Source organism: Gobio gobio, assembly GCF_949357685.1.
Source record: "Gobio gobio genome assembly, chromosome: 14".
Classification (NCBI taxonomy): Eukaryota; Metazoa; Chordata; class Actinopteri; order Cypriniformes; family Gobionidae; genus Gobio; species Gobio gobio.
This window is the reverse complement of record NC_137107.1, coordinates 31904855-31929840: the sequence shown is the minus strand read 5'-3', so window position 1 is coordinate 31929840 and position 24986 is coordinate 31904855. Positions and strand designations below refer to the sequence as shown.

The 24986-nt window shown below is 39.8% G+C and overlaps 1 protein-coding gene across 1 annotated transcript in view; it reads left to right on the top strand.

The window, feature by feature from the left end:
* Window positions 1–24783, top strand: part of rimbp2a (RIMS binding protein 2a) — a gene marked incomplete at both ends in the record, with an annotated part of 33288 nt that extends 8505 nt beyond the window's left edge. Inside the window, 16 exons of the mRNA XM_079835447.1 lie at window positions 2695–2843; window positions 3687–3766; window positions 4053–4162; window positions 5879–6679; window positions 7791–7942; window positions 8473–9363; window positions 10827–10955; window positions 11084–11230; window positions 11321–11426; window positions 12156–12281; window positions 14952–15121; window positions 15202–15370; window positions 19419–19516; window positions 22659–22730; window positions 22809–22958; window positions 24595–24783. Of these exons, the coding sequence (XP_079691573.1) occupies window positions 2695–2843; window positions 3687–3766; window positions 4053–4162; window positions 5879–6679; window positions 7791–7942; window positions 8473–9363; window positions 10827–10955; window positions 11084–11230; window positions 11321–11426; window positions 12156–12281; window positions 14952–15121; window positions 15202–15370; window positions 19419–19516; window positions 22659–22730; window positions 22809–22958; window positions 24595–24783 (3539 nt within the window). The remainder of the gene's footprint in view (window positions 1–2694; window positions 2844–3686; window positions 3767–4052; window positions 4163–5878; window positions 6680–7790; window positions 7943–8472; window positions 9364–10826; window positions 10956–11083; window positions 11231–11320; window positions 11427–12155; window positions 12282–14951; window positions 15122–15201; window positions 15371–19418; window positions 19517–22658; window positions 22731–22808; window positions 22959–24594) is intronic.
* Window positions 24784–24986: the final 203 nt, after the last annotated feature.

Genomic DNA, 24986 nt, shown 5'->3' with positions numbered 1-24986 from the left:
GAAGAGACAGAAACAACTTTGAAGTGGGCTGAACCAGCAGAGACTGAGACGACTTTGAACCGGGCTGAACTAGCAGAGACAAAGACGACTTGGGACTGGGCTGAACCAGCAGAGACAAGGACAACATGGAACTGGGCTGAACCAGCAGAGACTGAGACGACTTTAAACTAGGCTGAACCAGAAGAGACAGAAACAACTTTGAAGTGTGCTGAACCAGCAGAGACTGAGACGACTTAGTCTTTGCTGGTTCAGCCCGGTTCAAAATCATCTCAGTCTCTGCTGGTTCTGCACACTTCAAAGTTGTTTCTGTCTCTTCTGGTTCAGCCTAGTTTAAAGTCGTCTCAGTCTCTGCTGGTTCAGCCCGGTTCAGAGACAACTTTGATCTGGCCTGAACTACTAGAGACAAAGACGACTTGGGACTAGACAGGACCAGTGGAGACTGTAGACGACTTGGGACTGATCTGAACCAGCAGAGACTGAGACGACTTTAAACTAGGCTGAACCAGAAGAGACAGAAACAACTTTGAACTAGGCTGAACCAGCAGAGATTGAGACAACTTTAAACTAGGCTGAGACAGAAATGACTTGGAACTGGGCTGAACCAGCAGAGACGAACAAGAAGAGACTCCCTGCTCAAGCAGGGATATCCATTTATTACTTTTCTTCTGCTGCTTAATCTAATCTTGGTTCCGTGTTCTGTCATGGGTTAGCTTTAATCCAAAGAGTAAGAGCCATGACCCAGAATGAAATATGCAAGGAAACTTTAATAAAAACTTGGAGAACAAACACTACACATCAAACATATAGACATTAACGCGGAACACAGAACTGAAAAAAATTAAAACTAATGCTGTGTCCACGCAACGTCGTTATTACCTTCTCAAGATTACAACATGTGACGTTCTATTCAGAGCTGTTTACGTCCTCGAACTGGGAATTATGTGGTCAAATTAATCTGCAGCGGTCAGGTGGTACAGTGGTCACATGGTACAGGTAGGAGCTCTTAGAAAATTCCCATTTTACAAGCTGTAATTACAAGCTCTACAAGGACATGAAAATCTCGTAATTACGGTAATTACAACATGGCATGAACGCACCTTTAAATACATTGAGGCAGGGAGTCAAAGAAACAGGGAACAGTTGTGCACAAATCAGAAACCATAGTAACAAAAAATTACGAACTAGAACTCAAACCGAACGGCAAAACAGTGACAGGGAAAACTAAGACAAAGAAACTAAACAGAACATGACTAAGAAACTATGGACTATAGACATGAATGTGACACATACATGTTATATAAGTACCATTGAACATCATCAATGTTAGCATCACCCTGGTTCCCTTGATAATAACCCACTATGATTTTTACTTTGGCTTTTGGATTATAGTAGAAAATAAACTCTCAATAGTTTATTCTTACACGTTTTGTTCAACATGATAATCTTCACAAATGAACACAACTTTTATGCATTTTTGAAGCCTAAATAAAATCGCCAGAAGTAAAGAGGTAAATGTAGGCTTTAAACTAGGTATGCACCGAATCCAGATTTTTGGGGTTCGGCCGAAACCGAATACCGAATCCTACTCCCATCCTTAGTCCATTATCACAGTAAACACATTAATGAAGTAAACAACGTCCACAGCAGTGTAATGATGCTCATATTGCAAAATATGCTACGCTGTATTAAAATACAGCAGTAGTATAAGCTCCTGACTGGTGGAAAGCAAATGAAAGGCACTTCCTTAGGCTGGCCACACTAGCAAGGCGTTATCTCTGTATTCCAGGGGCATCAGTGCCATCTGAAGCCTTGTTTAAGGCTTTTCGTAGTGTGGTTTTGGTCAAGTTTACTAAAGTAAACATTATCACGCATGTTGTTCTCGCCGTTTTTTCCTGATGGTTTATAGAAAAATTACCCCAAGTATTACCCCAGAAGGTGCGCTCGCAGTCATCGGAGGCTCGGGCTGCAGAGACAGACGAAAGTATAAACAAGGCGAGAGGGTGTTTTCTTCCGCGGGTTTAACTGTCAACAGGCTGCACCCCACATCACTTAGACATAATACTTAAAACATAAAAAACAAAAAAACATACAAGGTGTGTGGATTGAGGTAGGCCTGCAATTTTTATTTGACAAAAAAACTATTCCGGTTCTTCAAAGCTTCAAACGGATTCAGTGTATTTCGGCAGAAACCGAACCCCGTTAAAAAGCCCAATATTCGGCCGAATCCGAACCCGAATACTGGATTCGGTGCATCCCTACTTTAAACAAACTACACCATGGACTTTGACGTCACCACCATTAAGCTTTCGATAAATCTTTCAGCCTTTTTTTAAAAAACACTTGGTAATGCTTTATTTTACAGTGTCCTTGTTACATATTTTACATATACCTACTATAGTAATAACAGTAAATTATGCATAATTACAAACAACTAACTCTTAAACCAAAACCTAATTTTAACCTTAACATAAAGTGTAACCAAACATTTTAAATATATGTGGAGATAATTAAATACATAAAATCTGTTTTACTTAAAACATCAAATTGATTCCATTTAATTTAAAATAAAGTCTATTTAATTGTCTTCACGTCTAATGTTTTTTTTCCACAGCCTTATTTAAATCCATTTGTTCAGATACCTCTTATTGTTCAGTGATCAGAGTAATTGATATCCATTATAATTCATGCTTGCAGGTGATGAGAGATCTGACGGATATCCACTGGTCTCAGAACTGCCCATAGTACAGCAACACAAGATTGACAAGCAAGAGCAGCTGTCGGTCAAACCCACCGTCCATACCCAGAGTCGCTCCAGCAGCCCCATGCAAGCATCCCTCTCAGAGGTTTGTCTCTCTCAGCCAACCACTCATCACACCTACACTGTGATCAGTCGGTTAACCGGTTGCCACGAGCAGATATAAGTATCTGTTTATCTCCCTGTATTTTACTTCAGAGAGAAGAAATGTGCTCATTTCATGCTTTTATAATTGGCCTCTCTCTCTATAATTAGATGCATAAATGACCTCATATCAGATGTTTGGGTTAAAGACTGTCTGATGCTTTGGAGAAGAAAGTCAGTTGTTTACTGTATGTGTGAACTAAATCGCACATTTGGGCATCTAAAGTCTCAGTGGAATGTAGACTAAAAAGATACATTTAACAATTAAATGTGAAGAGTGTAATTGCTTTGATGTTAAATATTTTCTCTTGACCCAACTATAAAGCATTTGAATTATTTAATTGTTTATTTTGCCAATAAACTGTAAGCACACACTCCAGCCAGCCTGACACAAATTGGCTCAACCAATGGCGTGAGTTTTTTACCAATGGCAAAACCTGTTTAAAAACAGTCATTGTTTTTGCAGTTCTGTTTGGTGATGCAATCACCACCATAGAAATTACACACTTCAGCTTTATATTTTCCCTGGCTATGTGATTGACATCAATGCAAATAGGTAAAAATCATCTCCGCTCTGTGCACTTAATCATACATGAATCAGATCATCCATGAACACATGCATGCACTGTGCACATTGGGAGCAGGACTGGAAATAAATGGATGTTCTTTAATGGTCCTCACACAAACACTGTCATAGTACATTGCCATATAGTACACTTATGTTGTGATGTTCAGTGTGGAATTTAAAGATAAAGATCAAGTGTGTCAGCTGATTTCTTCTGTCCAGATGGATGATGAGGTGAGCCCAGCTCCAAGATCCAAGGCGAGATACACAGGTCAGGTCCGCCTCTGCACTGCCCGCTACAGGTGCTTTTCTTAACACTTACCCTCTCTCTACATACAAGTACTGTTCAAAAGTTTGGGGAGTTTATTTTGCATGAAATGATTAAAACTGACATTTTCACTTCTGAAGTATCATGTGGCACTGAGTAATGGCTGCTGAAAATATATTAAGTTTCGTAAAAAATCTTACTGACTTCAAACTTTTGACCAGTAGTGAATGGTATATATGTATACACATACTTGTATGTGTGTTTGTATTTTACTGTTTTCTTTGTTTTCTTTCCCACTCACTGTCTGGTGTTTTGGTCAGTTATAATCCCTATGATGGACCTAATGAGCATCCAGAAGCAGAGCTCCCTCTTGTGGCAGGGAAGTACTTGTACGTATATGGGAACATGGATGATGATGGATTTTATGAAGGTAATTGAGTTATGATGCGAGAGGTGTAATTATCGTTGAAAATTAAGTTTAATAAAAGTAAAAAAAAGACCTGGGGCCTGATGTATAAACATTGCGTTTGCACAAAATGGGCATAGAAATGTGCGTAGGCCTACGCAATTTTCCACACACATATCAGGATTTATAAAAAAGAAACTAGGTGTAAATATGTGCGCTCTGTATGGACACTCTAGACCGCGTGTACGCACCCTTTTACTGGAGTGAGCGAAGTAATAAAGTAAACAGAATGATTTAAACTCCTTTTTTACATCTGATATACACATTTAGATTAAATATGCCACACTCATGAATGGAGTTAAGCGATGAAATTTCATGAAATCATTATCCAGAAGTTACAACATTTTTTATTTTAATTTAAATAGAAATATTTGTAGTGAATGCGCTGCTTTTGATGGCTTAGCATAGCAACATACACACTATAGTGTCAGACACATAAGGACTCGGTGATTGAAAGGTCCATTGGCCAGTTTGAATAAGTCCAATGGCACAGTACTTTACAACCTCTGGTGCACACAGATGTGCTGTTGGTGTCATACACAGACGGACAGTAGCTTAATGGTAACCATTTTCATGGATATCCTTTTAAGGACCTGGTAATTAATGCATGTTTTATTTTTTTTGTTTTGCCAGTGACACTCTGAGTCTGACAATTATTTACACTGTAAAAAATAAGACCTTTCTGTTTCCATTAAAAATATATATAAACACCCTAAAATATATGTTTACCTTTTAAGCAAAATTGCATATATTTGATTTGTTTAAAGCAATTAAAATTACTATTTGGCAAGTGGAAAAGATTGAGAAAAACCCTTCTCTGAAAACTTAAAAATTTTGATTTATTTATTCTAAAACAAGGCAAGGATACTAAATGAGTTTTAGCAATGTAATGTGACAATGGCACATCGTCCGTATCTCATATTTTCCTAATGTCTTAGGAAGAGTAACGTTACAGTAACAGGAACATTAAACATGGTATCACGTGGATGGGAATATGTGTGGAAATGATATGCAGATAGTAAAACTAGGCGTTATAAGCGTAGGGTTATTTCGGGAGGAGACGGGGCCAAGTCACCTTTATTTATATAGCGCTTTTTAAAATGCAGATTGTTTCAAAGCAGCTTCTCAGTGTTAACAGGAAAATAATGCAACAGAATTTGATTCAGCTGTACAGCCGCTCTGGAGAAAACAGTGATGTCATTCAGCTCCGTTCAATAATCATATAGTGTCAATGCGGGCAGGTCAGTAATATAGTTGAATATTTAGTGTCCCCAACTAAGCAAGCCAAAAGCCAAAGGCAAAAGAGGCGACGGTGACGAGGAACCAAAACTCCATCAAGTGACATAATGGGAAAAAAACCTTTTGAACCTGAAAACATTTGTATGTACACAAAATCTAGCTTTTGTGCGTTCGCAAACTTTTAGGATGAAATCTGCGAAAAGTTTCATACATGAGGCCCCGGATCTCTAATCATCCAACATAAAAAAAAAAATCCTAACAAATTATTTGCTAATGGACACTAGATAAAAAAGGACACAGACAAGTAACAGTGAATTTAATCAGTAAGCATTACCTGATAGCGTGTATTAAAATGACATGCTTACAAAATTCATCACAATTACATTTTATGTAATGAGATCTGCTGCAGCTTATCATTCTTTCTATTTCTGTTTGTTCCAGGAGAACTGTTGGATGGGCAGCGTGGCCTGGTTCCCTCTAATTTTGTGGAGTTTGTCCAGGACAAGGAAAAGCCATCTATCGACGGGGAAGAGGAGCAGGGTAGGCTGGAGAAAAGTTGTCTGAGCCTGACTGCCATAGATGGAGCTGCTCCTCTGGACAATCTTAGCAGTGATGCCCTCGGCCGCTGCAGCAACGGGACAGGTGCTCTGGATGGAGAGGAGCTGGGCGACAACATCGTGCCTTACCCTAGGAAGATCAACCTGATCAAACAGCTGGCGAGGAGTGTGATAGTGGCCTGGGAAGCGCCTCTGGTGCCCCTCGGTTGGGGCAACATCAACGGCTACAATATCTTAGTGGATGGGGAAGTACGTTCCTCTGTGCAATTTGGGGGCAGGACCAAACTGCTTCTCGAGAAGCTAGACTTGGCTGCTTGCACCTACCGTGTGTCAGTACAGAGCGTGACAGACAGGGGACTCTCCGATGAGTTGCGCTGCACCTTGCTGGTGGGCCGCAATGTTGTGGTGGCCCCCACTGGCCTGCGCATGGACAATATCTTGCGGGACTCCGCTGAACTTTCGTGGCTGCCCAGTAATAGTAACTACTCCCATGTTGTGCACTTAGATGGTGTGGAGCATGCTGTTGTCAAGCCGTGCGCTTACAAACTGCGTTTTGTGAACCTGAAGGCCGCGACAGTGTACAAAGTAAAAGTGCTGGCCAAACCTCACCAGGTGCCCTGGCACATGCCCCTGGAGCAGAGAGAGAAGAGAGAGGCTGGCGTGGAGTTCTGCACCCAGGCTGCAGGTAAGATTAAACTCTAAAATTGTTTAGATATTGCGCCAATATTGTGCGATTGAGATGGATAGGGTGACTAGTGCTTTCGATTAGATTCTGACCCACAAATTCATATCAGATCCAATTTGGTACAGTTGATTGATTTGAGCGTATTTCATTTTTAAGGTAATATTAGATATTGCTCTGATATTTGCTTTTTAACTATCCATTTAAAGAACCCACTCATAAGAGTCATTTGTTCGTAAATTAAACTACACTGTTGCGCTGTATGTGTTTGATTCTCTTGAAAGAACCAGTTCATAAGAGTCATTTGATTGTGAATCGTTCTGCACTATTCAAACTGCATTTGTATGTTTCTGATTCACTTAAAAAAACATGTACATTTTTCTTGAGTTGCATTGAATGCTTGATTTTGCAGCCTGTGAGGATCAAAAGAAAGTCAATTTTATTGCATCATCTTATTCAATACAGACAGTGAAAGCACATTCACAGCTCTGGTTAAATCAGCAACAGGGGAGCAGGATTGCTGGGAACTCTATTACAGGGAACTTTCTAGCTTAGTACATTAGGAAAATATTCCTTCTTTTTTTACACTAACAGGTCCTAAACTCTACAGTTGAGTTGGTTCAGTAGAATGCAGTGTCAGGAAGTCCTAAGCAAACATATTTCCACACAGCCACTGAAAATAGGCAGAGAGTAAAAGACTGATCTTGTGACTAAAAGAATCGACATCAGAACTGATCAAATGGAGATCAGAAAATCAGTATTTACCCACTAAGGCTGACACACACATCAGACCTAAACAGAGCATACACAATCTTCCCTAAGATAGACAGAAAACAGCTATTTTTGTTGTTCTGATTAGAACAACACTCCACTTAACATAGTCGAAGGCAACATAAATAGATTTAGTGAGGCTAATTGGATTAATTAATTAGCTGAGATACTTGGAAGTAATATATGGTGCCATTATTCAGCTGTGAAGCTGCTGGGTTGACCTTATTACTGTAAACTTGAGCTCAGGCAAATTGATCCAGTGAACACAATCCTTACTAAACATCATGTATTGCGTGTCAGGTGTGTTACTGTAACTAACTGGTGGCTATCTGTCCCTCCCCAGGACCCCCTCTGCCTCCTCATGAAGTCGAGGTCCAGTGTGGACACGCCCCAGGGGTCCTTCAAGTGCGTTGGAAGCCCCCTGTAATGACACCTATGGGAACCTCCAATGGTGCAAGTGTCATTGGCTACGCAGTGTGCACTAAGGGTCAGAGGGTAAGAATGTGCGCATCAGCAGTCATATCTGGTGACGTTTATGTGACAGAACCGTTCTTGACTGCATGGAGGCTACAAGTCATCAAGACCTATTTTTATCAAAAAGTCATACTGATGCCCCCTGTTGGTGGAGTAGGGTAATTCCAAACACTTGAATTCTTTGTTTCTAGTGTTTTTGTGTAATGGATTTTAAAGGTCTTTCTTTTATTTGGGTGATTTAATGAGAATGTTGATTCTAAATGTTGGTCCAGTTAAAGTAGCAAAATTTGGTGGGGAAAAAAGTTCCATTGTCTATTGTCAGTAGTGAAGTAATGTATGAAACACAGCTCAGACAGAAATCACTTTCAAACCAAGCAGTTCAACGCAGCGAATTTGCTGGACCAACTTGAACCTGTTGCACAATCTGCATGGGGAAATCTTTCCTAATTGTGTGGCTTCCTACTGAAATGACTTCTTTTTTGCTCATGAAAAATGAACTGAACCATGATAAACGTGACCGCACCTTAATGCTAAAACTAATGCTGTTTCAGATCGCTGAGGTGTTGTATCCAATGGCAGACTATGTGGCAGTAGAGCTGAACCGTCTCCAGTGCTTGGAGGCCCGTGAGGTTATCGTCAGGACTTTATCAGCACAAGGGGAATCTCAAGACTCCCATGTCGCCGTCATTCCAAACCACCTGCTGGTGCCTCTTCCTAAAGCCCTCCCTCCTTCTCACCACATGCAGTCCTCTCTCCAACCCCAGCAGTCCCAACCGATGCCTCCTCATCCCCAAATCCGGTCCCTTCCCCCTCACCCTGGACCCCATCCACCCACACATCTCCAACCCCTCCCTGTTCGACCCAACCAGCCCCCATCTCACCTCCATCCCCACCATATGCCCCATCCCACACAGCCTTCTCCACCTCACCTCCAGCCTTTACCTCCACACCAAATCCCTCAAACCCAGCACACCATCCAAATGCCCCAGCCTCAATCATCCATGTCCATGCCCCAACCCCAGCCACCTATGCCTATGCCCCAACCCCAGCAGCCCATGGCCATGCCCCAACCCCAGCAGCCCATGCCCATGCTTCAACCCCAGCCAGCTATCCCGATGCCCCAGCCTCACATTCCCCAATTGACCCTTCCCCAATCCCAAAGACCACTAAGTGCCAGAGAGCTGGAAACCAAAGAGCCAGGGCCAGGAATGATTCATCATGGAGGGGGCCCACCTCAGCCATGGGAGCCCGGCTGCTCCCCATCAGGCATGCCCACAGGCCTGCCACACGGACACACACTAGATGCCCCGGCCTGCCCGAACCGCCGTTCCCCGTCACCTCAAAGGATCCTCCCCCAGCCCAGGGGTACACTTATTCCTGACACTGTGGCCAAGGCTATTGCCAGAGAGGCAGCCCAAAGAGTGGCTGCAGAGAGTGGACGGGTGAGTCAAGTCAGCAAAAAGCATGTTATGTACAGTAGTTGCAAACCAACCTTAACCCTAGAATGCATGACCCAAAAAACCCTACATGAATAACGGGGGTCAAAACGACCCATTTCAGAGTAATTTTTTTATTATTATTATTTATTATTATATATTTTTATGTTCTTGGTTATTTCTGTCATCATTTACTCATGTCATTTCAAACCTGTGTCGTTCATCTTCAAAATTCTAATTAAGACGTTTTTATTGAAACCTGTGTGGTTTCTGTGTTTCCACTGAAACTCCAGGAAACCAAAATTTAGAAGATCCAAAAAGGCGTTATAAAATGAACCCATATGAATCGAACGGTAAGTCAAATATTGAAAAGAGAATGGTCGCTTTATATGATGAACAAATTTAATGTAGGATTTGATTTACATCCAAACAATGATCAATGACTAGGCGTGACCCACAAACTTCCGTGTTTACCAAATGTGATACGCTTTTATGTATTGTTTGTTTGTTTATATGTGAATAGAAGCCTAAAATAAATCTGTTCATCATAAAAAGTGATTGTATATCGTCAAGATTTGCATTAAACTGCTGGATTCATATGGATTAATTTAACAATGCCTTTTATGACCTTTTTTGGATTCTTAGTTTTGGTTACCTGGACTTTCAATTGAGGGACAGAAACCTCTCAGGGTTCATTTAAAATATTTTAATTTGTGTTTCAAATATTGACCAAAGTCTTATGGGTTTGGAACCACATGAGGGTGATTAAATGATGACGGAATTTAATTTTTGGGTAACTTTAAATGTAATGAAATTCGTTTATGTAAAATTGATCATATATTTACATTGTATACTTAACAGTATTATTAATATGATTATATGCATGTTTAAATGTTCCTGTAATGTTATTTTCCATGTACATACACAATAAAACAAAGTATTTAAATATAACTAATAATAACTATAACTAACATGTTTATTTGAGAAATTTTAATTTGCTGGCAACTTTTAATCTATAGATGATTTTGTTTATAGATTATTTAGCAAATCAAAATTTAATTTATAGATTATTTTGTGGATAGGAAAATTATAAAGAATTAATTATTATTATTTTATTATTGACAAAAAAAACATGGAAAGTTAGAAATAGGAAATGCATACATGTTATTTTGACCCCCTTTATGAAAACTTGGGGTAGTTTTTCTGAACCTATGAACAAATATAGTTTTGCTGAGGCTCAACATTTATGAGGAATACATAAAATATCAATGAATCAAATAATTGTATTGACATGGTAATCAAATAACAACACCCTATTGGGTCAATTTGACCCATTTATGCATTCTAGGGTTAACTCATTAAAAGAGTTAATGAACATACAGAAGATTAGATATTTTGTCAGTACTTAACCTCAGCGTAACTGTCAGATCTCTTTATTAAGACTTCTGAAAGTACTTTAATATATTTAGATGGAGAGGAGAAGCCAGGGCTTTTACTCTCAAAATTCAGATGAGGAAGAGGATGAGGAAAGCTATCAGGCCCGCAGAAGAGGAGCATCTGTGGATGACTTCCTCAGGGGCTCAGAGCTGGGCAGGCAGGTATGGCAGTTGAAGTGATTGCCTTACCATACAAACACAGGCAAAAGAGGCGAATGTCAGCATTGAATGCTTTGGTTTGTTGTTTTAGCTCTGCATTGTCGTTTTCTCTTACAATCTGCATTTCACAGTCTCATTACAGTCAAAGTGAGGAGTATCAAACGGAGAGCAGTCGAGGCTCGGACCTCTCGGACATCATGGAAGAGGACGAGGAGGAGTTGTATTCTGAAATGCAGCACGAAGAAGGCAGGCGACGAAACTCCCACAATGCACTTAAGGTATTGCAGAAAGGGAAAGACATCTAAAAATATCCCAATGACATCCTGGTTTGCATGGCTGTAACTAGTTTGCTTTCTTCTCAATTCAAGACCGGAGGAAGCACTCCATCTTCGAGCCAGTTGGATCGGGACTACCGGAAGCCATCTCACCGAGGTCCTCAACCTCAGCGCCGACCCCTCACGGTCCCATCCATTGGTCAGTGCTCTCCCAGTAAGAGACAGGAGTCCAAGACTTGCGTTCAGGGTGTTCTGTCTGTTCTCCTGCTCCACATTGTCTCTTTTAAACTGTTAAACGTCCATAAGCTTGTCAATGTGTGCCAGACCACCACTGTGTGTTCCAGCCATAACCATAACCTGTTGCTTTCAGTAATTTTAACCCTCTCTGAATCTTTACGTCTGTGTTAAGGGCTGCGTCCAAAAAGCTGAAAAATACTGGCTCCGCAGGCAGCATATGGAGGTAGGAAGGTATTCATCTGATACATTTTTGAAGGCAGCATAGATGATATCCCACAATCCCGTGCGTTTAAAAAGTTAAAAAGTTGCGGTTGGTGGTCAGTTTGTGTCAAAATAAGTTTTTGACCAACTTTTTCCACTTTTGATGTGATTTCTAGTGAGAAGTTAATATTGTAGTAATTAAATATCCGTTTAGCTACCACCAAAGCTCTCTCTATTTTGTTCTAGATCGTTAAACTGATATGCTGCTTCAAAAAAAGTCAATTTCACACGGTACCTTCATGTGCAAATGCTGCCTGCAAAGTCATTGCCTGATAGGGCAGCCAGGCAACAAGTCAGTTGCCTGAGCTTTCGGACGCAGCCAAGGTTTCCCATAGAGATGACAGAGTAGTTAGGTGTCTCCAGCCTGGGCAGGTTGACGCAGAACAGCCTTCGCATGGTATAACGACTCTTTGATTGGTGTTTCCCTCAGAGATAACCACTGAGAGTAACAGTGAAGGGAACCTCTCTCCCGTCAAGGAGGATGTTTACTATGGCAGTGTAGCGCGGCACAGGACATGGTCCTCCCGAAGGCACGGGGGACGCAGGCCTCCTTATGGTACGTGTTGAAGCCGCAGCATTTAGAGTGGGGTCCGAGGAGAAAGAAAATGGCCAAACGCATGAAACTGCACTGGACTGCACCAAGATGGAAGCTTGTGTTGGAAGCGGTGCTGTAAGATAGCCATTAGCAACATGTTTGCACAGAGAATGCTCCTCCCCCTCTGCACTGTCCCACCAATGGATGCCTGCCAAACCTCCCTCTTTTCAACCTGACCACACTCACTCTTTTACTTTGGCCATGCATGACTAAATGGTGAAAGTTAAAGGGCGGCATCTTACGCCGAACGAATGCCATCAAATATGTACATAGGTAACGGTTGACCAGGAAGAGAACGCAAACAGTTCCTTGGCATCGACTGCAAAGGCAACTGTGTGGAATGCACATTGGGCATGTTGGAGTCACAATCTAGCACAGCTCCGTAGATGCGGCAGGGACAAAAGGAAACAGGTGCAGTTTAATCCGGGACTAATTTGCCCCATCTGATGGGTCTTTCTCAGATCCAAATCTCTGCATGGTGACAGTAGCTCAGACTGCGTGTTCTCTCTCTCTCTCTCTCTCTCTCTCTCTCTCTCTCTCTCTCTCTGTCTGTGTGTGCGCCTGTCAGGAGCTTCATGTTTGGCTTGCTGCTCATCTGTAATTGGCTGCCATATGGGTGTTTCACTCCCAATCGCCACACACCCACACACACACAGGCAAACACACACAGTGACACGCATCATAGCCATCATATTACTGTAAGAAATGTCTGTTTTTTTCAACCCACCCAAGATGTGTTTGGCAAATAAATGGATTGTGCAAGTATGGAGAGGAATTTCACTCCATTGGACTGAATTGCATGCTTATTCTAACTGTCCATTATTACATACCAAGATGAATATATTTATACTGTTTGTTACTTAATTCAAAATATCCTCTGAATCCTTTAAAAAGTTTTATAAGCGTATACCTTAAAGTCATGCCTATTGCATATGGTTTTGTATTACAGGACAGTGGAAAACTGTATTTGGGTAGTCGACTACTTCTAAATAGTACACACACACACACACACACACACACACATGTATGTATTGTGTATATTATACACTATAGAAATGAATACTTTTATTTCGAAAGCATGCATTAAACTGATTAAAAGTACACTAAAGCAGAGGTGTAAAGAGTACCTGAAAACCACACTGGAGTAAAAGTATAGATACATTATGGTCTTAGAGTATCTGATTTTAACAGTACTTAAAGGGATAGTTCACCCCAAAATGAAAATTCTGTCATCATTAACTCACACTCAAGTTGTTCCAAACCTGTATGAGTTTTTTTCTTCTGTTGAACATATTTTGTCCAGAAGATATTTGTTAGATGTTTTGTTTGAAGATATTTTGAAGAATGTCGGTAAGCAAACAATTGATTGGTCCCATTGACTTCCATACTTTTTTTCCCATACTGTGGAAGCCAATGGGGCCCATCAAATGTTTGGTTACCCATATCATTCAAAATATCTTATTTTGTGTTCAGCAGAAAGAAATTCATACAGGTTTGGAACAACTTGAGGGTGAATAAATGATGACAGAATGTGGGGTCAAAGATGTACTAGTCCTCAACACCTAAGAGATCTGTCAGTGAAACAAGAAACAGTTGATTTGTAAGTAGAGCAATCAGATGTTTATTTTCTAAAATCCAAATAAAACTGAATACCTCAATATTGCGATAAATAAGGTAAAAATAAATAATGTTAAGTAAAATGAAATAGTCAAAGCCTACTTGCACTTGACGTGCTGGTTTCGGCTGCTGTCATGTCCTCATCCCATAAATGAAACACCTGTGATTTACAACTACCTGCTAATGCTAATGGACTTAGGAAGTAGCCTTGTTGACAAATTTGGGTGAACAAGGGCAAGATATAGTATCTTTAATGCCCTGTAGATGGCGATATCTCTTCTTTTGTAGCAGAGGAGTAAAGAGTACATATTCTTATTCAAAGAGAATATTAAAAGTTCTTAATCTCTTTGATACTTAGTCAAACTACAATGTAGCCAAAAATATACTTATTTACATTTACTCAAATAGGCTCTACACCACAGCAGTAAACATGTTTATAATGTTACAAAATATTTCTATTATAAATCAATGCAGATCTTTTGAATATTCTATTCATCAAAGAACCCTTAAAAAAATTGCATCACAGTTTCCACAACAATATTAAGCAGCTCAGCTGTTTTTAACATCGATGATAATAAAAAAATTTTCTTTAGCATCAGCATATTAGAATGATTTCTGACGAATTATGTGACAATAAAGACTAGAGTAATGACTGCTGAAAATTCAGCTTTACCATCAAGATATTTTTAAGTAATATTAAGTAATTTTTATGAATACTATATATATATATATATATATCACTTTTTTTAGTTCTGTTAAATGAACCTTCAGTCTGACAAATACATTTTTATGAGTAGCCCTACAGATATTTCTAAAAAAATAAAAAATGTATCTCTCAATTAATATCAGTTGCATAATAGTAAATATACAATAATTAGAAAAATCGTTATTTAAAAAAAAAAAAAGGTCACACTACAGGACACGGCTATCCAACTATCCATGTAGGGATAATAATGTGCCTCTTAAATCTGTCTATTAGACAACTTGGTTTTTTACCTATCTTTCTCATCGTAGATGGATACCGGGACCGGAGCCGGCGTTCTCCTCCGTTCTATGATGAGTCTGAGCAGGAGGATCCATTCCGAATCTTTGTGGCCCTCTTCGACTATGACCCTCTCTCCATGTCCCCTAACCCTGACGCAGCTGACGAGGAGCTCCCTTTTAAAGAGGGTCAGATAATAAAGGTACCGCTCAGCTGGAGCTAATGATCTGTTGTTAAATGGCCCTTCCATTGTTTCAGCATCCCTCTGTCTGTGTGTCTAAGGTGTTTGGTGATAAAGATAATGATGGCTTTTATCGTGGGGAGATCCGAGGCAGGTCTGGACTTATTCCCTGTAACATGGTGTCGGAAATCCGTGCTGAGGATGATGAGACCATGGATCAACTCATGAAACAAGGATTCCTCCCTCTCAATACCCCTGTGGACAGAATTGGTTGGTGTTTTTCCTGTCACAGTTATCTAAACTTACTAATGACACAAATATTAAAGATTTGTAAACTTATTGTTGCATACTACTGTTCGAACGGTTTTGGGTCGGTAATACTTTGTAATGTTTTTAAAGGGGTGATGAATTGAGAAATCAACTTTCCCTTGAGCCTTTGATATATAAAAGTTCATCGTAATATAAGTTTCAGAGCTGAAAACTTCCTTGTTAGTCAAAGAAAAGCTTTTATTGACACCAGGCCCAGAAAACGTTCAATCTCAAAATATGTCGACCACTGACGTAATAGGATACAGAAGCACCACCTCAAGCCCGCCCAACGACTCGTGGAGCTATACGGATCACGCTACCGAGCAATAAACATGCCGGTTCCAGCTCACGTGCATAAGACATTGCACGTTTGTTCGCTTCATTTCACCACAGAATCGATTGTAAACAAGACACAGGTCGAGACTGGATTTGCAGACATATTGAGATTAAAACACAATGCTGTGCCTTCTATATTGGATCCGACAGGAATGGTTTAACACACACTTATGTGAGTAAAACATGTTTTTTTATGTGTTAGTATTGCATTGTTACAGATCGTTTGAAATCTATCAATTACATCTTAGCACATGGTCACAATCTGAGAATCCTCTATTTGAAGTGTTATTGCTTCATTCATACTCGGACTTGTAAAGTTATGGGCCAGGGCTCGGACCTGACTTTTTTAAAAGCCGAACGTCCCCGGGGCTATGTGTTTTTCAGCCTGCTGATGGGCTATCATAAATAGTGAAATAACATTCCTTTCTTGCACGCGCGCATGTTTGTGTGTGTGTATGGTTCGCGGTTATAATCACTGATCGGGCGACAACATTCCAATCAATCGCGGGTGGATGAGAGATGAATCTTTGTGTTTGTTTGATAAAGATATTTTGCGAGTCCTGTGAGCGATTCCCCAGACGCTTTCAAAACAATTCCCACATGTACTGAGAGGAGCTGAAGCTCATTAAATATGCCCATCAAAATCAACCGTTTCTTCAGAGAGGCTCAAAACCAAGGCAGAAAATAGCCTATTACTTATTCATTATGATGTTTCTGAATTTAAAAACCACGCGGACATCATAAGTTGACCTCAGACAACAGTATAACATTTTTTAAAAAGCCAGTTCATGACACCTTTGAAAGAAGTCTCTTATTCTCGCAAATGCTGCATTTATTTGATCAAAAATATAGTTAAATGTGTAATATGTAAGATTTTTGCAGTAAAATATCCAAAAACCACTAGGCCAGTGTTATATATTTTGTTCATTTGAGTACCTACAAAATCCCAAATGTTTCCAACTATTTGTAAATCGTGAGAAAATTGCGATTTTAACCAAGGAACTGGGACGTGTGAGTAAGTCGCCTGTCAGTGGCGTCACATCTGCGTTACCCTCGGTTTCTGCTTTTACTGCCGTAGAAACCATGGCAACAGATGTGGACAACTGCGTAACGTCTAGCGGCACGCTGTTGTAGTTACGTTCAAACATTATGGACCATGGCAAGCAGCTTTGTTATGTTATGTAGATCAACACGATGAAATATTAGAATATCATCAGTATGATGTTCTAATGTTCACAGAATAACATTATAACTTTCAACACACTCAAATGCAGTTTAGATAGTGTAGACCATGTGAAAGCATCGTGTTTCCTCACAATTTTAATTCGTCAAATAAACTGACCTGTATGAGTAGTAATTCAGCACTTGCGGGTAGTTCGGTAGAAGGAAATGTCCTCATTTCTTTATATTCCCCGGGACTCGCGTGTGTGGTGCTGATATCTGTCTTTAGTAACCGCGACCTGCTTCATACCACAGTCATGTTTAAACATGAATGCATTCACTCATCCATACACATTATTTTCCCATAAACATTATTAGATCCATCGGTATGACGACGAGTTCCATGATTCCACGCTCATTCGCTGCGTCATCAATCTACGCCTTTGTTATTGTTTTGAAGAGGTTAGCGACCCCTAGCGGCGAAAAAATACATAAAATAGTTTTAAAAGTAATATTGTAATATTATGTATACTATGTAATATTTGTAATATTGTGAAAAATTATTACAAATGAAAATAATTGCTGCTTAATATTTTTTGTGAAAACTGGTAAAAAAATTCCTGGATTCTTTGATGAATATAGAATATAGAATTTGATAAACTTAAAAGGCACAATATGTAATTTTTTGCCGCTACTCGCGGTAGATCAAGAAAACGAGATTTAAACAATAAGACTAACTGTGTTGAGCTATAACATTGATTCGTTTTCTGTCGATTAATGTATCCAAACAGCGTCTTTGGTGTTTCCATGGTTTCTACAAAACAATCGAGGGTAACGCGGGTATGATGTCATTGATAGCCGACACACGGACACGGTCCGTGTCATGGTTAAAATTGCTTATTTATCTGGATTTAAACATTCTTGGAAACAAAATATATAACATTGCTAAAGTGGTTTTTAGATATTTTAATTAAAAAATCTTACATATTGTGCCTTTAAAGGTGGGGTAAGTGGTATTTCAAAAATTATAAAAAAATGTCTCGGGCAGAGTACCAAAACAAACTTTTAGCCAATCAGCAGTGAGGGGCGTGACTACTAAGATGGGGAGAAGAGATCGCTCAGTGCACGTCATTATTCAAAATACACAACACAAGACGGACATTAGCCGAGCGATGACAGAAAGAGAGAGATGGCAGATAAAAAAATAAATGTGGTAGATGTCTGTGGAACAAAAGAAGTCTTACGATCAGGCAAGAAGTAGGACCAGTTGAAATATCAGATCAGCTTTCCAGCGCTGGAGAGAACACAAGGAGCGAAGGCCGAGGTTGCTTTATTTCTTCTCGATAGGCGAGTAACATTGGTTTTGTTTTGTTTCACAGAACTAATATATGCTGGCTTTTGCTTGAATATGCTTATGTGTCTTGTTTGCTTGCTTGTCCATTTGCGATCGTATTGTCGTTCACTTCAGCTACGATAATTACTCATTCATTTCCACACCGTATAAGCCTGGAGCGTCTAAACCTCCTCCACCGTCTGTTTCAAGCGTCAGCTCCCAAAGTGTGTCCGAAAAGTACGATAATATACTCCCATATATGTTTGTTTCCTTTGGTTTCTCTTTTCGTGAACGATATAACCCTCTAATCTTGTCATAGTAATATGTTCGTTAGTTGGACTGCCGTGCTCATGCTATCGAGTTATTCATGAGAACTGCGTTTGTGCTTTTGGGATGTAGGGGATGATTTTTTCACTGAACATTCTATCTGGATTACCATAGTAACGCACATTGCTTTCACTTATTGATGACATCATACCCTCGGCCGGCTGGCACAGCAGATTCTGCCATAGTTGTTGCCTGGGTTACGTATGTGCGGGGCGGAGCTATCAAAATAGGGCCGTGTTTGTTTTGGTGATTTGAAATCAACATCGGTGACCAGAAAGCACTTACCCCACCTTTAATACATTCTTGCTGAATAAAGGCTTGTTCACACCAAGGAGGATAACTATAATGATAACTGTATTAGCATACCTTTCAATATACAATAATGTTCTGTTTATTATGAGCAAGTGCTGCAGTTGTCATTTGCCACTTTACATGCTTGAGCTCTTTAAAGAAAGAGATTCTGATTGGCAATGTCCATTCAATCATTCCTCAGCTGGAAAAAATCATTCTGAAAGTGATTCCAAATCTTACACTGTGTCGTTATTATTATAGTTGTGGTGTGGACTTCCTTATTCTCATACAATGAGAACAAGTATTAAAACCTTCTTAATAATCATTATAGTTATTGTACTTTGGTGGGAATGGCCTTTAAAGTATTTATGCATTTAAAAACATTTTACTGACCCCAACCTTTATATATACAGTATGTTGCATATTTTTGTTATGCTACCTTTCTATGGTAAGATTTCTACATTCTACTAGTAACGACTAACTGGATCATGCTAACCAGTCAAATATTATTTTGTACATAACCTGCCTATCTCACAAAGAAACTGATTCTCTCTCCACCAGAACAAAATAGGAGAGGCCGCCACCCAGTGGCCACAAGAAGAATGGTTGCCCTGTATGACTACGACCCCAGAGAGAGCTCCCCAAATGTGGATGTCGAGGTGTTTAACACACACACACACACACACACACACACACACACACACACACACACACACACACACACACACACACACACACACACACACACACACACACACACACACACACACACACACACACACACACACACACACACACACACACACACACACACACACACATGTAGTGTTTTCATCTTTTATGGGGACTTTCCATAGGCGTAATGGTTTTTATACCGTACATACCGTATATTCTATCCCCCTACACTGCCCCTGCCCCTAAACCTAACCCTCACAGGAGACATTCTGCAATTTTACATTTTCAAAAAACATCACTTAGTCTGATTTATAAGATGTTTTCCTCATGGGGACCTAAAAATGTCCCCACAAGGATGAGGATTTCGGATATTGCTATCTTTGTGGGGACATTTTGTCCCCATAACGTGATGATTACCAGTCTACACACACACACACACACACACACACACACACACACCCTCACACCCTCACACACACACACACACACACACACACACACACACACACACACACACACACACACACACACACACACACACACACACACACACACACACACACACACACACACACACACACACACACACACACACACACACACACTATATATATATATGTATACATTGTTTTTAATATTCTTTATATTGTAATAATTTCACACTAATTCTAATTAATGTTGAAACAACTTAAAGACCGTATATATGTATTTTTTTTTATATATTTTTTATGAATGAATGCCAGTATTACTGATACTAATACTGCTACCGATTTCTCTATGAAATTGATTTTTTTTAAACATTAAAGGGGTGGTAAAACACATTCTTTTGAAGGCTTGACTGTGTTTGTGGGGTGCACTGTAACATGTGTTCATGCTTCGTTTTAAAAAAAATTGCCTTATTTTTCATATATTTTACCTTTATTCTACACTGCTCTGTCCCTCCTTGTAAAACGGTCTGATGCTTTCCGGGTTGTATGAAGCCAGTCCCTCAAAAATACGCAGTGGGCTCTGATTGGTTAGCTGGCCCAGTGTGTTGTGATTCGCTAACCGCCTAGTGCACGTTTGTCGGAAACGTCACGCCCCTTACCGGAGGCTGTGCTTTGGTCAGTATTAGAAACAACGGCGTCAATAAAACCATATGAGCCCGAATCAGACCCAGAACATTTGAGTGAAGATGATCGAGCAGAACCTGTTCAGTCCTCAAGAGTAAAGACTGCGGATCTATAATGATCGCTACTGAATGGCACTTTAACTTTTGTATTTTTAGAACGATTATAGCCAAATATCTGTCGCAAGAACTAACCCAAAACGAACACTAAGCACTGGCTTTAACTAGTAAGTTAGCCAAATCACACACAGAACCATGTTTAGCAAGCCTGTAGATAAACAATACATAAAAGCTCTAATCAAAGAATCATTTACACTAATGTCAGATTCGCTGTTGAGATTTTAACGTTAGTGTTTGTAACGTTAGGTGTTCGTCGGATAACGTTAAGTATGAATGAGCATTTAACAGACTGGTTTGCAGAACAGCGTTGTCATCTGTTTACTTCCTTGCTACAACCTATTACAGGAAAACACATCGATGAAAAATAAATCAGACTTACAGGTTGTGGCCCGTAAACAGCTTGTTTGTAAATCCAGCTTTCAGGACAAGCCGTTGTGCATATCCTGTATTGAACTCGCGAAGTTTGTGGAAGTTTGTGTTGTCCTCCGTGAAATGTGCAGCGCGCGCGTCGTGCATCCACGCACCGGCAGTGTTTTTTTCACGCAGCTGACGTTGTGCAAATCTGGCATTGAAATCGCGAAGACGGTGGATGTTCTCCTCTGTTAGATGTGCTGCAGGGAGCCCCGCGCGCGCCTGATTCCCCGCTGACTCAAACACACGTGCATATAACATGCTGTATGTTAAACGCTCTGCAACGCACACCCGTCCCAAGGAAGGCTGAACAGAGCAAGTACCCCAGACCTGCAATCCGGATGAAAATAACAGCGTTTCCTTGGCATCGCGGCAACAACACTCCAGCCTAACTATACCACAACAGCGCCGCGATACAAAATGGCCTCACCCCCCCTTATTTAATATTCTCGGAGGAGGGGTTTATGTAAATATTGAGCCTGTTGATGTCACCAACCCTGGAGGAATGTGTGTAGTCGCCTACTGGCCGTTTGCTGTAGTTCTTAGAAACTGATTTCTTTAAAAGCAAATATCTCCCTTTGCTTTAAACTTTGAACGTTGTAACTTTGCAGATGTTGTTTATGCTCAAGCAGCAACATTACACGTTAGCTAAAGTTAGAATAGTGAAATCGTGGTTTACCACCCCTTTAATGATAGACATTCAACATTACAGTATAATTGAATGCTATATCAATTTCAACATTTATTAGGTTTTAAAAAAAATTTTTTTTTAAATTTAAGTGAACTTAAAACGATCTTCACTTAAACCCATTATAATAAATGTCATATTTACCTGTGGCCTTCAGAAATTGAAGTTATTGAAGCAATTCAAGTTATCAAACACCTTTCTTAACTGCAATTATAAATTAAATATAGATTAAACCTTATTAAAGCTACAATTTCTCTGTAACCTTTGATTAACAGTAATGACAGACATCCAAGCCACTGGTTTGTTAGGCTGCTGTCACTTTAAGATCTGCTGCTGCCGAACATGACGTGGATCTGACATGCTGTCACGCACATCTCATTTTCTCACAACTCTTTAAGTTCATTTAAGATGTTATTTAACTCATATAAGACTGCTCTTATGAGAATACTAAACAAAACATGGCATTTTGGCATAATTATCTGTGTTATTATTTGTTCATGAAAGAGAGTGAAAGAGAACTTGATTCTGGCATACGTCTTTCTGTGCGTGTTCTCTTTTGTCTTGACGCACTTAAATGGTTTAAAAGCATTTGCATGAATAAGAGCGTGATCATATAATGTAACTCAAGCCAAAGGATGAAAGTAAAACAGATGCTGCGTTAAACGTAAAAAATGAATTGCATGCAATAACGAGCTAATCTGGATATATATATTTATATATTTATATATATGCAGTCAGGTTTTCAATCTGTTGAATACGCATTTGTGAATAGTTGCTGATCATGTGCTTTCTATGGCAGGCTGAACTGACGTTCTGTGCTGGTGACATCGTTGCTGTTTTTGGGGATATAGATGAAGACGGCTTCTATTATGTAAGTATCATTGTTCTGCTGACCACTCACGCTGTTTTATTCTGAGCCTGCGGCGTTGTATATTTTTCTGACTTTCAGGGTGAGCTGAATGGACATCGGGGTTTGGTTCCATCCAACTTTCTCGAAGAAGTGCCTGATGACGTGGAGGTCTATCTGACGGACACTCCCTCCCAGCAAGGTCAGGACGAGCCCAATACGGTACCGGCTCCACGCCCAGAGGCCAAACGGGTACACCATCGCCGTTCTCAGCGCTAGGCCCTGTGTCCATTCATCCTCCGTTTGAGTTTCGGTCCACTCGCCGTCTCTGTGTTTTCTTGTGCTTGTTTGTTTTTTCTTTATGTGACCGTGGTGGTGGTTTCCAGTCCAACCTTTCTTGCTCTAGGAAAGGGAGAAGCAAAGCCCACTGCAAACAGAGCCTTTTTTTGAGAGCATAGAGAGACAGGTACGAACGTGACTCTATTAAGAGAGCGAATGTTTGTAGAGAGTCGCCAGAGGACTGTGGAAAATGCCAAATTCCGTTCCTGCACCGGACTATGAATAAAGCATAAAGCATCTTTGCACTGAAACACAAAACCCTACTTAAGTGAAGCTGTTTGTATTAGTCAAAGTGCTTTGTGAAGTCCATAGGGTCCGTGGCTCGTGATTTGTGACCCTGTTAAAAGACTGATTTGGAAACTCACGTAGTTGACGCATGCCTGTTTTTTCCAGAACAGACCTGTAGCTTTTATATAAAAGTAAACTACATTACCCCAAATGTTGTATTTCTTTGAGGAGGCTTTGTTTCTTTTTGTATATTGCACATTGTCAACAAAAAAAAAAAAAACTCTATTTTTCAGATCATATGAACTAGCAGAACATATAAATATTACTCATCTCATCTCTTCCAGAGAGACTAAAATGATAACAGTCATGATGTAATTACAATAAATCGAAATAAATGAAAAACTGAGACAAATGCTAGTGGACATTTAGTGGACATATATGTTAATTTATGTGTATGTGGTGTTGTTGTTTTTTTCTCCTCATAATTGATGTTTTGAATTTTTTTTTTATGATGTGGCTGCATTCTAATTTCCCGTTTTCCCACCGGCTTTGCCAAAAAAGAAAAAAAGCTGAGGAATATTGTTAATTTCCCACCCTAGCAGACTTTGGTCTTGCTAGGTAAGTTGAGCAACTGGCGATACCAGTGATCGGTCTCATGCAAGGGATTTTATGCAGATTTATATGGACTTTTTACAGCTAAATTATCTAATTGGAGTTTCCTATTATACTGCTTTTATATGTAGCACATACGCAAGTTGATTTATTTATCTATTTTCATCTAAAGATAAGGTTTGTTTCAGGTTTATCTGCTTAATAATGTTCATTTATTCAGATTATTTTATTTATTTTTCTCATTTATTTTCCTTATCTGTCTTCAAAAACAAAAGATTTTTCTGCTTAATATGCCAGTGCATTGGACTTGTATGGTATCTGCAGTTGGTTTCCGTGCTGTGTGTCTATTTTGATGCTTTATTAGAATACAAGATCCCCTGACTTTTAAAGGTTTTAAATAATGCAAACATAAATTGAATTAAGGAATATTTCCGCATTTCTTATCTTTATTAGCAGGCAAGAAAAAAATGAATAAAACAGTTAAGTTAATTCAGGAACCAGCAATATGATCTGCCTTTTCTCTAGAGTTCCAATCTGTGAGTAGTAATATCATTTTTGCTCTTACTTTTTTGGCACATTTCAAATAGTTTGTTTTAGAACTCAGAACATGAGCTGGACTGTTACTGTGAAGAAGGCAGATGATAAGGCAAAAGATAAGCTTGCTGTGTAATATCCCACAATTTTCCCTTCCCCGTGGATGTTTCATTAGGTGCCTGTGGAAAGTACAGTGCCAGCTCCGGCCGCTGGAAGACCCGCCTCTCCCACTGTGCGTCCTTTGCTTCCTGTTGGCCCAGTCAGGCCGCTGAGCCCTGCCAGGGGTCCACGAGACCTGGCGTCTAAAAAGAAAAAAGGTCTGCTCTCTAAGGGGAAGAAACTGCTCAAAAAGTTCTCAAAGTAAAAGTATGAGTTTGATTTCAAATTCATATGGCTATAACAGCATACAGATTTCTATCTCAAAAGGGAAACCGCCAATCCCCAATGTGTCAGTATAAACTATGATTTTCCACAACAACAACAAAAAAAGCTTTCACATTAACATACCACTTACAGATTATGAAATAGATCTAATATCTTGATGAAAAGGAATGGCATAGATAAAGA